General features: G+C 42.4%; 5 protein-coding genes across 5 annotated transcripts; 2 read left to right on the top strand and 3 right to left on the bottom strand.

Annotated features, from left to right (window-relative positions):
- Positions 1-73: 73 nt before the first annotated feature.
- On the bottom strand, positions 74-3,092 carry BCR41DRAFT_406600 (hypothetical protein; the record flags this gene model as incomplete). Its single annotated transcript, XM_022029395.1, has 1 exon — positions 74-3,092. A coding segment is annotated over one exon (3,003 nt), but the record flags the coding sequence as incomplete, so codon positions are not given.
- An 874-nt stretch (positions 3,093-3,966) lies between these two features.
- On the bottom strand, positions 3,967-5,356 carry BCR41DRAFT_345356 (transmembrane amino acid transporter protein-domain-containing protein). Its single transcript, XM_022022692.1, has one exon. It carries the CDS (start codon positions 5,108-5,110, stop codon positions 3,995-3,997), a length of 1,116 nt encoding a protein of 371 aa, XP_021886138.1. The 5' UTR covers positions 5,111-5,356; the 3' UTR covers positions 3,967-3,994.
- Positions 5,357-6,522: 1,166 nt separating this feature from the next.
- Positions 6,523-8,051, top strand: BCR41DRAFT_418523 (hypothetical protein). The gene is made up of 4 exons (XM_022029634.1): positions 6,523-6,811; positions 6,937-6,947; positions 7,103-7,258; positions 7,353-8,051. Exons 1-4 carry the CDS (start codon positions 6,702-6,704, stop codon positions 7,913-7,915), a joined length of 840 nt encoding a protein of 279 aa, XP_021886137.1. The 5' UTR covers positions 6,523-6,701; the 3' UTR covers positions 7,916-8,051.
- Positions 8,052-8,902: 851 nt separating this feature from the next.
- Positions 8,903-10,594, bottom strand: BCR41DRAFT_383261 (hypothetical protein; the record flags this gene model as incomplete). The annotated part of the gene is made up of 5 exons (XM_022027444.1): positions 8,903-9,287; positions 9,426-9,540; positions 9,571-9,696; positions 9,840-10,107; positions 10,219-10,594. 5 exons carry the CDS (start codon positions 10,592-10,594, stop codon positions 9,075-9,077), a joined length of 1,098 nt encoding a protein of 365 aa, XP_021886136.1. The 3' UTR covers positions 8,903-9,074.
- Positions 10,595-10,774: 180 nt separating this feature from the next.
- On the top strand, positions 10,775-11,994 carry BCR41DRAFT_367085 (hypothetical protein; the record flags this gene model as incomplete). Its single annotated transcript, XM_022026272.1, has 3 exons — positions 10,775-10,893; positions 11,284-11,808; positions 11,832-11,994. 3 exons carry the CDS (start codon positions 10,775-10,777, stop codon positions 11,992-11,994), a joined length of 807 nt encoding a protein of 268 aa, XP_021886135.1.
- Positions 11,995-14,713: the final 2,719 nt, after the last annotated feature.

The raw sequence follows: 14,713 nt of genomic DNA, 5'->3' as shown, positions 1-14,713 counted from the left end.
GTGTTCATTCTTAATCATTATATTTAAATGGGAAAATATCGTCGCGAGAAGGTAGAAATAGCAATAGTATATATATAAGAGTAACTATATTAAGAGAGCCTGATGAGAGATGCTTTTCTTTGAAGCGTTGTCATCATTTCGGAAGGAATTTGAACGCCACCACCCTCCCAGTTGCCATCGAATATCGTCCCACCGAGCCGCAGCCAGTGCAGTGGAGAGGGTGAAGTCCCTGGCTCCGGAATAAGATTAATCAGTAACTGGAGTTGGACCAAATCAAAATTGGTCTCATAGAAACCCAAGTCTTGTAGTGATGAAAAGTCTATAGCTTTAAGAATAACCTCCCATTGCTGAGGTCGGAAGTGGATACCTCCTATCCAGATCCGTTCTAATGCCGTCCAGGTTCTCGCTGTTGTTGTATAGGGAATTGTAGGCTCGACGGATCTCGAAAACCGCTGCTGTTGTTGTCCTGAATTTGTGCCCGGGATGACCGTAGATGGCTTTGAGACTATATTGGCGATCCATTCGACAATATTCTGTGGCGGCTCTTGCAGCCCATGAGCACAAATTGATAGTGAGTCCAGTAAAGGCAATTCATACCGTGTTGGAGCGGCTCGAGCGACCTTAGGAAGCCATTCCTCAGGGAAAGTGGAGCCTAGAACCAATTTGTGCACTCGTTTGCCTACCCGAAGTAATAATCTCTCCATCAGTCCTTTTTGATTAGCCTCATGAAGCTTATAAAACTCAAGAGTGAATCTTTCTAGTTCAGTTGAACGTTCCAGAACCCGTTCTATCCATTCATAACTGTCACTGCTGTTGTCTTTTCCTACTGATCGTATGCATGTCAATGTGCGAAGTTTTGAACCCCGATCCTTGGTCACTTCATCTAGGAGCATGGCATGATCATATGTGAACTTGTCATCTACTAGCAAGTCTCTAATAACTGAGCCATATTCTCGCAAAACTTGGGATAAGGCACTGGAAGGGGGACTCGGACCAGAGAACTCGCTGGTATCCAGACTGTTTACTGAGATTCTAGGCAATGGGGTGTCAACGGACTTAGGACAATATAGGCTTAATGGAAAGGATAGTGAGACTAACGTTGTCATGTGTAAGTTGAATTGGAGTCGGTGTAGCGCGAAGGTGCCTTCGTTTTGGGAGATGATTTTCACTCTGACAGAAGTAATCATATCAATATATATAGGAAGATGATTATCGTGACAGCAGATCTCAATCTCAGACAACTTGGGGCTCAAGAGTAAAAACCGGGTCCACGATTGTTCGTCCATGACTGGGGTATCTCGCTCGTGGTTAAGGATGAGTTTGGTGACAAGTGTCCGCCGTTGTAACAGTGCTTGTTCTTGTGAGACGATCTTAATAAAAGGTGCAATTGCTCTCATAGTACCTTCTTGAATAGCACCTTGAAAGAGCCTGAAGACCATCGTAAAGTTTTCTGTAACGAGCTTGAGTTGATTTAATGCTGCTGTTGATGTAACAAAACTGTGATTATCTTGGTTGTTGTTGCCAATCTGGCTCATGATAAAGTCAAGCGTAGGGCACAGTTGATCGCACCAAAGCGTAAGCCTTGCAAGAGAAGGACAGGCCCTCAGTATTCGCGTCATGATTGATACATGGGTCCTATCCGCGACATTGAATAGAAAGCGTAGTGTAAGGGAGCGTAGTTGAGGGGCCAATTCTGCTGAATGGCGAAAATATCGTTGTGGCGACTTTGCTGAGACATGGGCAAAAAAATCCTGAAACCCATCCAAGTGTAAAGACTGGACCGTTTGATTTTTGAAAAGAAGCTGCACGACCGGGTTGAACCGACGGAACCGGTTGAGAATATCGAGTAGAGATCCAGTTCTTGTGAACAGGTGACCAGCCATCGAGAAATGGACGACATTGCTCTCGGTAACTGCTGAAGCCAACTTCCGGATATCCCTCCATGATACGTCCCAAGCCAGGACAATATTTAACTGTTGCACGATCTGCGTCTTTTTCAGCACATCGTACAGCTGTTCAGCCTGAGTCCTGTTCATAAGTACTACCATTAGCTGGGACCGCTCTCCTTGATACAATCTTTTATTACACCGCTCGATCATGTTCAAAAGCTCATGTTCCGCCGCAGGTCTAAAGCTCGCACGAAGATGGTCAATACAGACCCATCTAGTCTTTTTACCATCTTGGATGGTCATCCGATACAAGTTGCCAGGCGTGCATTCATCATCCTCGATAGAGAGATACGACTCAAGTTGGCGTAAATCAGCGCCCTCCAGCAGTGGTGTTTTGGTTAATTTTTCCAGACTGCTTTTGCTTTTGTTTCTACTTTTGATTGTAAGAAAGGCCGTATCATCATCGCTATTGTCAACATCAATCCCATTACTGCAGTCACTGTAACCCCATTTGCTATTGAGATTGGTCGTTATTTGTTGATTGTGAATAAAGTTGATAGTCTCATCAACAAGAGAACTGAAGCTATTCTTGGCAAGATCAAGACCACTCTCCAAAGAACTGATTTCTCTTGTTAGCTGATTTTGACTCTGTGATAATGGCCGTATTGTCATTCCATCGGCCGAGAACCCCTGCTTGATCATCTCCATTATCGCCAAGGCGTATCTTCCATATCGTTCAAAAAACTCACTGGGCTTAATAATACTATATCCTTTATGCTTTGCAAGGTGGATCTCATGTTGAATCGTTGTTATCATTCCGTTCGTAGTTTCTTTTTCGATAATGGGATTGGTAGATGTATGTCGTCCGCATTCGCACAAGAAGAACAATCGAAACTGACGACTTAGTAGGGGTTGATCAGCAGTAGCGCTTTGAGAATGAGTCCTTTGAGGCAAGACGATGAACAAGTGCGGAATAGGAAACTCATTCAGTTCGTAGGGCTGCGACACTATAGCATGGATGTGATCCTGTGTGATGATGGCAGGGGCCAGAGTGTTTTTTTCTTGCATTATATCCAGAATAGACCGATCTCTTATTGGTTTGAAATATAGTGGAGTGGTATTGAGGAGTTTTTTAAGAAAAAAGAGAAATGATAAGGATACAGAAAGAAAGCCATCATTTATAGCTACATGGTAAAGTATGCACTAAACGAAAATATCCTAAAAAAGATACTTTCATACAAGTACTGAATTCCGGACCTACAACTACTATGCAAGTTGCAGTTTGTCCAACCCATTTGGTCGGCGATTCTTATATTTTTTGAATAAGCTTGAATGTATTGAGAGCCAATTATTTCCCCTTGTTACAAGCTCGTTGCGGGTAGTGAAATATCAAAATCAGCCACCAAAACAATTTAACCACTTTTTGAATAGAAAATGTAAGAATCACTGACCAAACGAGATGGAGTAAACTTATCGCGCTGGAGAGAGCAGATTAAAAAATCAAGTACTTTTATTTTATTGCATAAGCAACAAACAAATTGCTCAGCCCATGTTCTTTTGCCTTTGTGGCGGTGCTAAAAAAAAAAAAAAAAAGATTCCTCGCGCGTATAATCTTTTTGGATTGTGGATCGCCACATACGCATAATGCCCTTAAGCAATCTTTTACAGTCAAAAAAGCTTCAATATACCGTGTATTCACGAGAAATTCCGGCGAGAATAGCAATTTTCCCCGCCGAAGGGGTGTTATTTTAATAGAGACAACCGATTTTATAGTATTAAAATGTGCGGAAACCTGTTGTTGTGATGCTGACAGGGAAATGCGATGGATTTTTAAAAGACAGCACAGCTTAGCGTCAGAAACGCTGCATCTGACAAAATAGTCGTTAGTCTAACAGCTGCAGTGCTGCGCTAATTGCCATAATGGACAATGGGACACCATTACATGTTTTTGGAATATGTAATAAAAGCCAAAAAAGAAATAATAGACTACTAGATCTTTATCAGAGCTATGGTACAAAAAAGTTGTTCGAGATATTTTACAGGAAGATGAAAGGGAATCGGAACAAAAAGTACTCTTTTTTTTTTTTTTTTTTTTTTGGAACTTTCTAATTGACTCTATCGTTTACGAAAGAAATATGAATAGCCTTGATGGCATCGATGGAGCCGATGATGGCGCTGATGATACCGACGAGAACAATGAAAGCGCACCAAGCCAACTCATACCATTTGAAGTGTCTCCACCCAATCAGCTTGAAGTAGCAGATAATGGGAAGAACAAAGATCAAGGTACAGTTGCCGAGAGCACCCAAGAGTGACAAAAAGTTGCCAAAGTAAGGAACAGTGCAAGCGATAGCACCACAGACACCGATGATCGTCAACCGAATTACAGTGCGGTAGACGCGCTCCATGATCTTACCACGACGTGCGACAGTGACGTCGACAAGACGCTCAAACTCAAGAGCAAAGGAGGTCAGAAGAATAGGAGCAGCAAGAATAACGTGGATAATGATGACCACAATACCGATCTTAGTAGTGGTATCCCGAGGCAAGTTGCCCAGGATGGGTGACTCGACCTTGTGACCATAGGTGAGGTAGCCAGGGATGGCAGTAGCAAGGTAGAAGATTGCACAAGTGGACAAAGCAGCAGCAACAACGCGGTTCCAGCTCTTAGGATAGCGCATAGCCTCCTCAACGTGCATGTAGACGACATTGCCTCCATAGCAGATCGAGATCGAGGCAATAGTAGTAGGTAGATTTATAGGAACAACGGTATCATGCCTAACATCAGCATATTCAGGGTTGCTGAGATCCATAACCGAACCACGAACAGCAATAGCGACAAGAACAACAGTAGCAAGGACTCCAAAGATAGACATGATAGCAACCTCCTTCAAAGTCTTCAAGGCTACGAAGGGAACAGCAATAATGCCAGCACAAATCCAGATCCAAGCTTTAACGCTGATATCAGTGCTAGTGACGAGTCCCTTCATCTCTGTACCGGCTAAGATGAGGTACATAATAGGACCGCCAAGGACGATTGAGGTATGGAAGAACCAGACGGCAATGAGACCAGGACGACCGAAGGCGTGACGTCCGATCTCCTGATACGAGTGAAGACGGTACTTGCCATTATAGTAGAGGCACTTCATGAGAAGCATAGCGGTGTAAATGGACATAATCGTGGTGAGCAACAAAACACCAACACCAATCCAGCCACCCATCTTTAGAGCATAAGGAAGACCAAGAATCCCAGTGCCTGAAATGAAACGAATGAACAAATACTATGTTTTAGAAATATGATATTGCACAAGCTGAAGTAGCTGTGCATTTTTGGACAGATGATGTTTACCTGCGACAACGCAGACAACATTAGCGTAGGCGAGGATGTTGGATCCCTGTTCAGGCCTCTCAGCCAGGAGATCGATTTCAATTGATTCTTTGTCGCTTCTGATGCTCGCCACCTCGGAATCTGAGACTTCATGCTTTTTCATGGCTGTTAAATGAAAGTGGAGACTCCGTGAATCAAACAGGTGTTGAATCAAACAGGAAAGAAGGATATTCAGATTAAGCCCGGAACGAGCTATCGAGGAGGGGAAAGAGAGAAGAGAAGAGAGAGGAGAGGAGAGAGAAAAGAGGAAAGAGGAAAGAGGGAAGAGGGAAGAGGGAAGAGGGAAGAGGGAAGAGGGAAGAGGGAAGAGGGAAGAGGGAAGAAGGAAGAAGGAAGAGAGAAGAGGAGTGGAGGAAAGGCGATGAGATGGATCGGTGGATGAAGAAAAGTAAATAAAGAGCTGGGGTAGCCTGTGCGTTTTATACGAAGGTGTACCTGGTCTTGAGGGAACAGATCACACACAAAAAAGCTAAAGCTGTAGTACATGTACATTTACATGTTCTTATTGCATTGATTGGCAGAGACTCACTCAGTTTGGTTTATTTGTCTTTTCGTCAAATGACGTTGGTGTCCCTCACAGAATCATCGTAGATCTGTTGTTGCAATCTGTCCTATTGCAATTGACCTGAAGCAACTTACTCAGTCTTCAATCATTAGAACTTCAGAACTTTTTAAGACTAAAAAAACACTATTGAGACAAGTGCGTAAAATGTAAGTAGCTGAAAAAGTGCTGTTTCTCTTGTTCATAGTTATGAGTGGTCAAGTGAGAGAAGGGGCTGAACGGCCAATAAGGCTACAGGGTAAATGTGTATCCACACTCCGCTTTTGACATTCCAGCTATCATACATAAAATAAAATATTCACTCACATGGTTGTAAACGAGTGCTCGGGCCAATTCCCAAAGCCACCAGTACAAAGAATCAATGAGTGAGATCACCGTGGTTTGAGAGCCAAAAGTCAGGCATATCAAGTACATGTACGTTAGGCAACCTTTAGTTGCGGAGAAATAATCTTTTTAATCGTCATGCCAAGTCTACTTGGGTAGTCTTTCTTTGAATAAGTAGACACCTAGAACTACTGAACTATCTAATAGACAGGATAGGATCAGTGATAGCTTGCGCTTCAGCTCATAATTTCTTACTCTTACTGCCTTTGGGCGAACGTTCTGGTCAATCTCGTGATTTGGATCGGATAAAGCGAATTGTTGGTGCTGAGCCACCAAAGGTGTTCTTTGTCTTTCTCTGCAAACACTATTTCTCACACTTTTTTCTTTCTCTTACAGTCAAAAGTCCCTTCACGTCTTCTCGTTTACACAACACACAACACACAGCACATAACACGCGTATATATTCACTCAGTTCACGTATCAAATCTGCATCTATTGTTATCTTTATTATCTCGCGTATTCCTTTGTACTCACAGTGATGTCCCTTTTACGTATCGCCGCAGCGCGTTCTCTCCGCCTTGTTCAGCCCCATCATCGAGCTACACCTATTACAGCAGCCACGCCTCAGTGGCATAGAGCCTTTTCAAGGTAAGGACTTAATTTACGATCTTTGAAGGAAAAAAATGCTTCATGACATTTAATAAAAATCTAATAAACTTTTTCTTTTTCTTTTATCTCGCTCTCACTTCTATTTGATCATATCGCTTACTTAGCACTCCACAAAGTAGGTACCATCGCTCCAGGAGGCTCTTTATTGAATATTCTAACGCAAGCGCAATGTTTACAATCCTCTTTTGTCCGAATGTGTGACATCATGCATGTGTTTTAAATAGAAAATGACTGCTTTTTTTTTTTTTTTTTTTTTTTTTTTAAAAAAAGTTTTCCGTAAGGATCCTATCAAGAGTGCCCCAGGATGGGCTCCAGAAAATGCCACGGAAAGCGAGGCTGAAGTCAAAGCTGATCGTGAACCCATTCCAAAGGACTTGTTGGAATTTCAGAAAGAGACTATTGAAATTATTGTCGAAAATGACAAAGGTATTATATACCCCAAAAGTTTATTATATGGCTGCTGCAAATGAAATAATAATAAAGATGGGAAAAGTAATCCTTTGTAAACCCATATCTCTAGATGGCGCCAGCGAGATTAAGCAAATCGCAGATGACTTCTTCAAGAGGTTGGAAAAGCTTGGAGAGAAAATTGGAGTAAAGTTGGAGGTTAAGGACAAGACCTCTAGAGAACTAGGTGAGATGATTGAGAAATTGGAAGTGAAGCTTAAACTCAAGAGGGTTGACACAAGCAGCAACCATCATATCACCGACGATGATCTGCATAGAAGGCTTGAGAAGCTTGAAGAAGAGCTTAGTCAGAAACTCGGTAAGGATATGAATGGCAAGAGTGAGGTAATTATTGAGAAGTTGGCCTACCGTGCGGAAGAGGCTGGGGCAGCTCTTGGAAATGTCGCTGGAACTGTTAAAGGACGTGTCGATCGGGCTGAGGATCGCATCGAAGACGCAGGGGAGTCTGTAGTAGATGGAGTAAAGGCTGGCGCACACAAGGTGTCAAACTTTGTGAAGGAGTCATTGGATTCTGTCAAGAAGACCGTGGGTATCAATGGGCAGAACACAGCAGAGAAGATCAAGAAAAAGAGCAAGGATGTGGATGACAGGGTCGACAGTGACCGCGGGGCTTGAAAAGCGTTATCGCTCTTGATGTATTAGTGGTCCAGCCATAGTAGGCTATTAAGGCACTGTAAAACGTAGCATGGATTAGCAACAATAATTGAAAAACATAGTTTTATTCTAGCTTTATTCTAGCTTGACGTTGGCGTCGATTAATAAAGTTTTATGAATTTAACATATACGTAAGAGCCATATATTTTAGCTCTACTGGAGGTGGGATCCAAGGTCACGAATTTGAGAAGCACCAATAACCCAACTCTTTGAGCATAAAATGTATACATGTTCATGGTGTAAACCACTTACATTATATTTAAGCTTTCAGTTGTGTCCAGAGAAAGCCTCAAGGCTCCGCGACTTTACTATCTGCCATTAGCCACTCTTCATAGCTCATAAACCTTCTTTCAATTACATACCTTGAAGAGTGGCAAGTGCATTTGGCATTGATCTAAGTCGTTTGATCAAGCTAATGTGCAGCTCATCCGCTCATATTCATGCATTCAGCCTACTTTGATACATTTCAGCTTATAACGCGTATGTGCCAGGCAGGTAACAGAAATGTATCTGGAATTGTCTTTTTCTGTCTATAAAAATTTGACCATAGCAAAAAGCAGCTCTACAAGCTCTAACCGTATCTCGAATAGATCTGATGGTTAACATCTCGAAGCATTTGATATTATCTTATCATAGGGCCTGTCTACTCCCCATTCAAATCCAGCAATGAAAGAAATAAAGATAGACAATTTATGCAAAAACACAGGCAGGATGTGATGATATAGACGATTGTCCAGGCTCAATATGTAACCGTATAAACATTTATTGACTACCCTGCACTTTCCCCAAGGGATATATCAATACTTTGACAAACATGTTTCCTTTAATGACTATGTCTCAGCCCTTGGATCGAAAGAGCGTTGAAAAACGGGACACTGTGTGTATTTACTGATAACTGACGTGACTTCAAAAAGCTTTGCTCGGGGAACAAACTCTGCATTTTCCAGTGGCGACTGTTCGATGCTTGTTGGTTTTCCAAATCTGCTCTGATTTCACCATAATTTAGCGGAATTGATTAGCATCTCCTGAATAGCTGCCATCCAAAGGGACTAACTTCGAATGGACAGGATTTACTGTGTTTGTTCAAAACAATAAAGCTTGACTGAAAGTCTGCTAATCCTCAAACTATGAGGCAAATAATGCCTCTGAACGCTTCAATAGGATTATGGCGAGCTTTTGGGGTGCAGAAAAGACAAGATTGTCTCTTTTGAGCAATGAAGGATATAGGACTTGTTCCTTGGAGGCACACTTTTTTGAAACCACGCTTGTTGCTAGTAAAAACACAAATGGTTCCCGTTTTCCGCATACTTTCAGCGCTTCCACAATCCAAGGGCTGTGATGTAGCCATTAAATGTTACATGTTTGTCGAAGTATTGACACATCCCTTGCAAAAGTTCAGATGTATGCTAAGAATATTGTTTAAGGGACGTAGAGTAGTCAATAGCATGTGGCAGTGTTCAGGTGTTTATACAGTATCAAATGGAGTCCGAACAGTCGCCATAGCAAGATGTTGTCTTAGGAGAATCTTTTCGTTGATATCCGATTCCCTGACGAGGATATTGCGAGTTAAACTCTCGGCTATAGCTCTGTAGTGTTGCTGTTCCATTTCGACTCACTTGAAGTTAGCCATTCTCGTTATACCTTCTCTTGCATATATCGCATTGCCCAGATTGAGCTCGTCGCAGCTTGTAGGTCCCACACTGGCCATCATAGTGTATTCTGTACAGATTCGTATGCTTGTGCTGCGTAAATATTCTATGTACAACAATGAAAATGATAGGCATGGGCAACTGGCAAGGTAATATCATGACTCTAGATGCATATCCAAGTGCTGATGAAATCAACCGTATGTGGTTACGCTAGCGCCTTGAGATCCTGTTGGTACCTGAGGCTTTGTCCACTTTGGGCTGAACATCGGTGATGAAAAACTCTGCATCCATATTGGTGCCATGGGGCACGGATGAAACGCCTGATCGTGCCATTGCGTTTGCAGCTTCCCAGACACCGGATCCCCCTACTCTTGCTATGTACGCCCATGTCAATGTAGTCGCCTAGACTGTCCTTATATTGCTCTTGCTTAACCCTTGCAACCTTGAAGTCCCACATGAATTTAGGCACATGCTGGTTGTTGTTCTTAAAGATAGGTTGATATTCTATAACAATGTGTAGTGACGCCTTAGACTTGGGTGATGAACTTGCACAATTACAATCTACAACATCCTGCCTAAGTTCAATCGTTCGATCTTATCCTTTCAAAAATCTACTCTTCTTATTAAGAGGAGAAGAGGAAAACCCAATAGACCCTAAGTCATCCTCACTAGGACACTTTCTCTTTTGTGACCCTCGTGAAGAGCCTAGTGCATTAGTCTGACAAGACTCTTCAGTAGAAGAACTAATGGCACGTGAATATGATTCCGGCTCTGGAGATAAGGAGTCAGGCACTCTTATTCTGGCTCTTGATACGTTCCCCTGAAAGATGAGTCCAGTGGGTCGAGCTTTGATATTAGGAGACAGTGATAAAAGAAGACGGTTATTTCTTCGAGTAGGCCTTGCCTCTCGAGCTTCTAACTCAGACTGTTGACGTATCGCTGACTTAGTGGTACGTGAACAAACAGAAGTGTTGTTGGTATTTGACGACATATTGATGTTGCTTTATTGATGTCAACGGGTGCAGTTTGAACGTATAAAAAAAAAAAAAAAAAAAGAAGACTTGATAGTGGTCGTAGTTTAGGAATGAGGAATGGAGAAGCGAGAATGCCTCAAAACGATTCTTCAAGAATGACATTCCCCATTGACATCCCCATCTAATCCGCATTCACCATGCATGGCATGACCATCAACCAATCACTGATCTTGATTTTGCCAATGTTACTAAGCGTCACACCCTCACAAAACAATTCAAAATGTTTATTTTGGACCAGGAGACAGAGCAATGTGGGGTAATTATGGATTCCTGCAGATCAGAGCGATCTATTGTTAATTTGCCTCAATTTGGAACGTGGTATACAAACCATGCCATCCTGACGCGTTGTGTCTTAACATGGATAGAGATGATGGCACTCGTATATATATGTATAAAAAAAAAATAAAAAAAAATGAACTCTACTTCAATCAATTCCACTCCTTCTTCCTTTGTCGTTGAAGCTCAAAACCCTACCGTTGCGATGCCCTCGACAATTGAAGTAAACTTGTCTCCCCAAGCCTTATTGAACTTGAGCAGTCTCTCCAAGAGGCTGATGCGGAAAGACAGCAATGTATGGACGAAAAAACTCGCCTGCTCACCAACTACAATAATAACCAAAAATCTAAATTACGACCTCGCTCCCCAGAAGAGCAAGAAGCTCAGCGAGAATTTCACAATCAGCTCAAATCCCTACAAAAGACTATGACGCGGCTGAAGCCCATTATAAGCTTATCAAAGATCACCTTGAAGCCCAGGAAGCCATCTGCAAGGAACGTCAACGGATTGTCAAGCAACGAGCCGCTTCTTCTCCCAGCGATGTTGATATGCAGGACAGCGGCAGTCTTGATATCGCACCTGATTATGAAATCAAGAAACATGCTGCATTGATCCGAGTTTTCAACTACAAACGGGTCCCTGTCCTAGACATAACTACCAAAGAAATCGACTTCTCAAGGGTCGAGCTGGAGAAGAAAGCGAATGCCCCTACGCTTAAATTCCAGTTGGACAATGTACCTGAGAAAGAAATAGCTCTAAAGGTGGCAAGAACTGTTATCGACTTCCTCAAGGCTTTCGAGACGTACTACCATAACTTCCTGACGGACGATCTCTTCGAGGACTTAGCTTGGCGGTACATGGGATTTGCTCTAGAACAGATCCGCTTGGATAACAAGTACAACCGCCTGATAAAGACAGAAGCTTATGGCGATCGCTCTTGGAAGCAAGTCAAAAGGAGCATCCATTTGATCCTGAAGCTCGATTTAATTCGATCCTGGATCACTTGCCAAATTACAGACCTTACTGTCTTGCCTCACGAAGATGCCAATACCTTCGCGGACAGAATAGAGTCAATTGTTGAAGCTGGTGGGCTACAGCCCATGGGCGTGCTCCTTTACGGCAAGGTCATAACGACGTTGTCCGATGCCGGTCAGGAAAGAGTCTTCGGAGAATTCAAGTCCTTAGACGCTATAAAGGACATAGATCAGTTGTTGGATTTTGTATCAAATTCTAAAAAATCACAATCAAAAGCACCACATCCGCATGACAATTATGCGGATCCCAAACCTAATAGAAATATTGGTTATAGAGGACCTGAACCGGAAGACAACAGAATATCTGTTCCCATAACTATAAATGGCCTATTGTACACGGCTTTATTTGATCCTGGTTCCAACGTATCCTTCATCAGTCGAGAAGTAGCCAAAGACCTCAAAATAAGGACTGCAACCTCGAAAAATACTGTAATTAAATTTGCAGACGACACTACTGGTTTTCAAAATGTCGGCACAGTAGATGCTATTACTCTCTCTTGTAATCACCGAACAGTAGAATGCAGAGTCAGTGTGATGCCTATGGGCTATTACGACTTCCTTATCGGAATGGATCTATTTTATCGCTTCGGCTTTGGGATCCATGGCATAGCTACAGCTGTTGCTGAAAAGGCAGATGATTTATTAGATGATGAAAGTAAACCGCCACTTGTGCCCTCCACTATGAAAGACCAAGAGTTAGAAACTGAATTCGTCGAACAGAAGAAGCAGTTCTTATTAGCCATTTATCCCTTCCTTTGCTCTAATAGCCAGATTGACCCTAAGAGTCACTGTCCACTAGACATTATGAGAGTCCATCTAAAAGTCAGAGATGACTGTGTGATCCAAGAACGCTCTCGTAGGTTCTACGCGCAAGTAGAAATGGATGAAGTCAATACCACCGTACAGAATTGGTTAGACAGCGGAGTTATAATGAGGCGCTTAAGGGCAATCCTTATAATAACTCTCTCACACTAGCAGCAAGGAAGAATTTAGAAGGCGAAATTATTAAATACAGAGTCTGTCTTGACCCAAGAACGCTGAACAAGCAGCTCGTGGATATTGATAACTTTCCTATCCCTATCATTTCCGAAATATTGGAACGAGCTGCAGGTCATAAGTATTTTACTACAATTGACTTGTCACAAGCATATCATAGATTACCTCTGGATGAGAAAAGCCAACCCTACACGGCATTTAAGCATATGAACAAACAATATATGTTTGCTCGTGCTCCTTTTGGGTTGAAGCCTATGACCAGTATATTCCAAAGAGGAATATCTCAATTGCTTGGATATCTTCACTTCGTTAGCGTTTATGTTGATGACATTGTCATTTTCTCCGACAGCATTGAAGAGCACACTGAACATGTCAAAATGGTGATCAAACTATTGACAAGTGCCAATCTGATTATCAATAAGGAAAAAAGCAATTTCCTCCGCATGGAAGTTTTGTTGCTCGGGTTCGTCATCGATACAAATGGTAGAAGGATTAATCCAGAAAAAGTTGCTAATGTTCAATCATGGGCTCCTCCCACCGATGGCAAAATGGTACAAAGATACCTTGGGATGTTTAACTACTTCAGAGAATACATACCCCTCTTTAGTACTTTGGCAGCACCTTTGGATAAATTGAGAAACGTCAAAGGACACTTTACACTTGGTGATTTAGAAATGCGTTGTTTTAATCAGTTGAAACAGCTCATCGTATCAGCACCTGTATTGTCATTCCCTGATTTCTCTCAGCCCCTTTATGTGGCCACTGACGCGTCCAATCTAGGCATTGGCGCAGTGCTTTACCAATTACCAAATGGTCCTGAAGATGGAACCAAAGTCAATTATATTTCTTTTATGGCTAGAGCTTTAAAGAACCACGAACGCAACTACCCAGCATATAAGAAAGAACTTTTAGGCATTATCTATGCTTGCAAAAAGTTTCACTACTACTTATGGGGTCGCAAATTCACCCTATACACTGATCACAAACCACTCACTTATATTCATGAACAAAAGGAACTTTCACAGATCTTAGCGGACTGGAGAGAAACCCTTCTCAGCTATGATTTCCAATGCATCTACAGACCTGGATTGCTGAACATTATTCCTGGTGCGCTATCGAGAGCTTTTCCTGATGAATTATGGGCCCGATAAAATAGTCCGACCCATCCAGAGTCTTCTCAATCAGAGTCTACAAGAGTATCTGCAGTATCAACAAGACGCAGCTTACGCTCCATTGACACAACTGATCCTCCAATAGTTACGCAATCAGCAGATCTTATTCCAAGGATTGAAAGTTTTAATACTTCTTTACCTTATGTGCACCAGATTCAAGATCAAGAAGTGCAACGAGTGACGCCTACTGATGATCAGCAAAAGCAACTTTTGAAAGATACACACAGCTTTGGACACCTTGGCATTAATGCCATGGTTGTATCATTGCAGCAGCAAGGGTATAACTGGCCCAAAATGCGTGAAGCCTGCAATCAGTGGATAAGACAATGCTCTGCTTGCCAGCACTATAATATCGTGCGTAAAGGCTATCATCCACTCAAAGCGATACATGCTACTCTACCAGGCGAGCACATAGACATTGACCTAGCCCAATTTCCTGTCAGTGACGCAGGCAACGAATACGCTCTTCTCGCCGTAGATGCATGCACGAGGTTTGTTTTTATCGAACCACTACCTAATCGGAATGCGGTTACTGTCGCCGCTCGACTTTTCAAATTATTCTGCTCCATTGGGTTCCCTAAAATTATCCAGAGTGATA

The sequence above is a fragment of the Lobosporangium transversale genome (genome assembly GCF_002105155.1).
Source record: "Lobosporangium transversale strain NRRL 3116 chromosome Unknown BCR41scaffold_2, whole genome shotgun sequence".
Taxonomy (NCBI): domain Eukaryota; kingdom Fungi; phylum Mortierellomycota; class Mortierellomycetes; order Mortierellales; family Mortierellaceae; genus Lobosporangium; species Lobosporangium transversale.
The sequence above is the reverse complement of the archived record's forward strand: the minus strand, read 5'-3'. Positions and strand labels throughout refer to the sequence as shown.

Bases quoted from the DNA above. Each gene is read 5' to 3' on its own strand.
- BCR41DRAFT_345356 (XM_022022692.1), bottom strand. From the start codon at position 5,110: ATGGGTGGCTGGATTGGTGTTGGTGTTTTGTTGCTCACCACGATTATG.
- BCR41DRAFT_418523 (XM_022029634.1), top strand. From the start codon at position 6,702: ATGTCCCTTTTACGTATCGCCGCAGCGCGTTCTCTCCGCCTTGTTCAG. The intron at 7,259-7,352 runs GTATTATATACC...CCATATCTCTAG, and splicing joins TATTGTCGAAAATGACAAAG to ATGGCGCCAGCGAGATTAAG.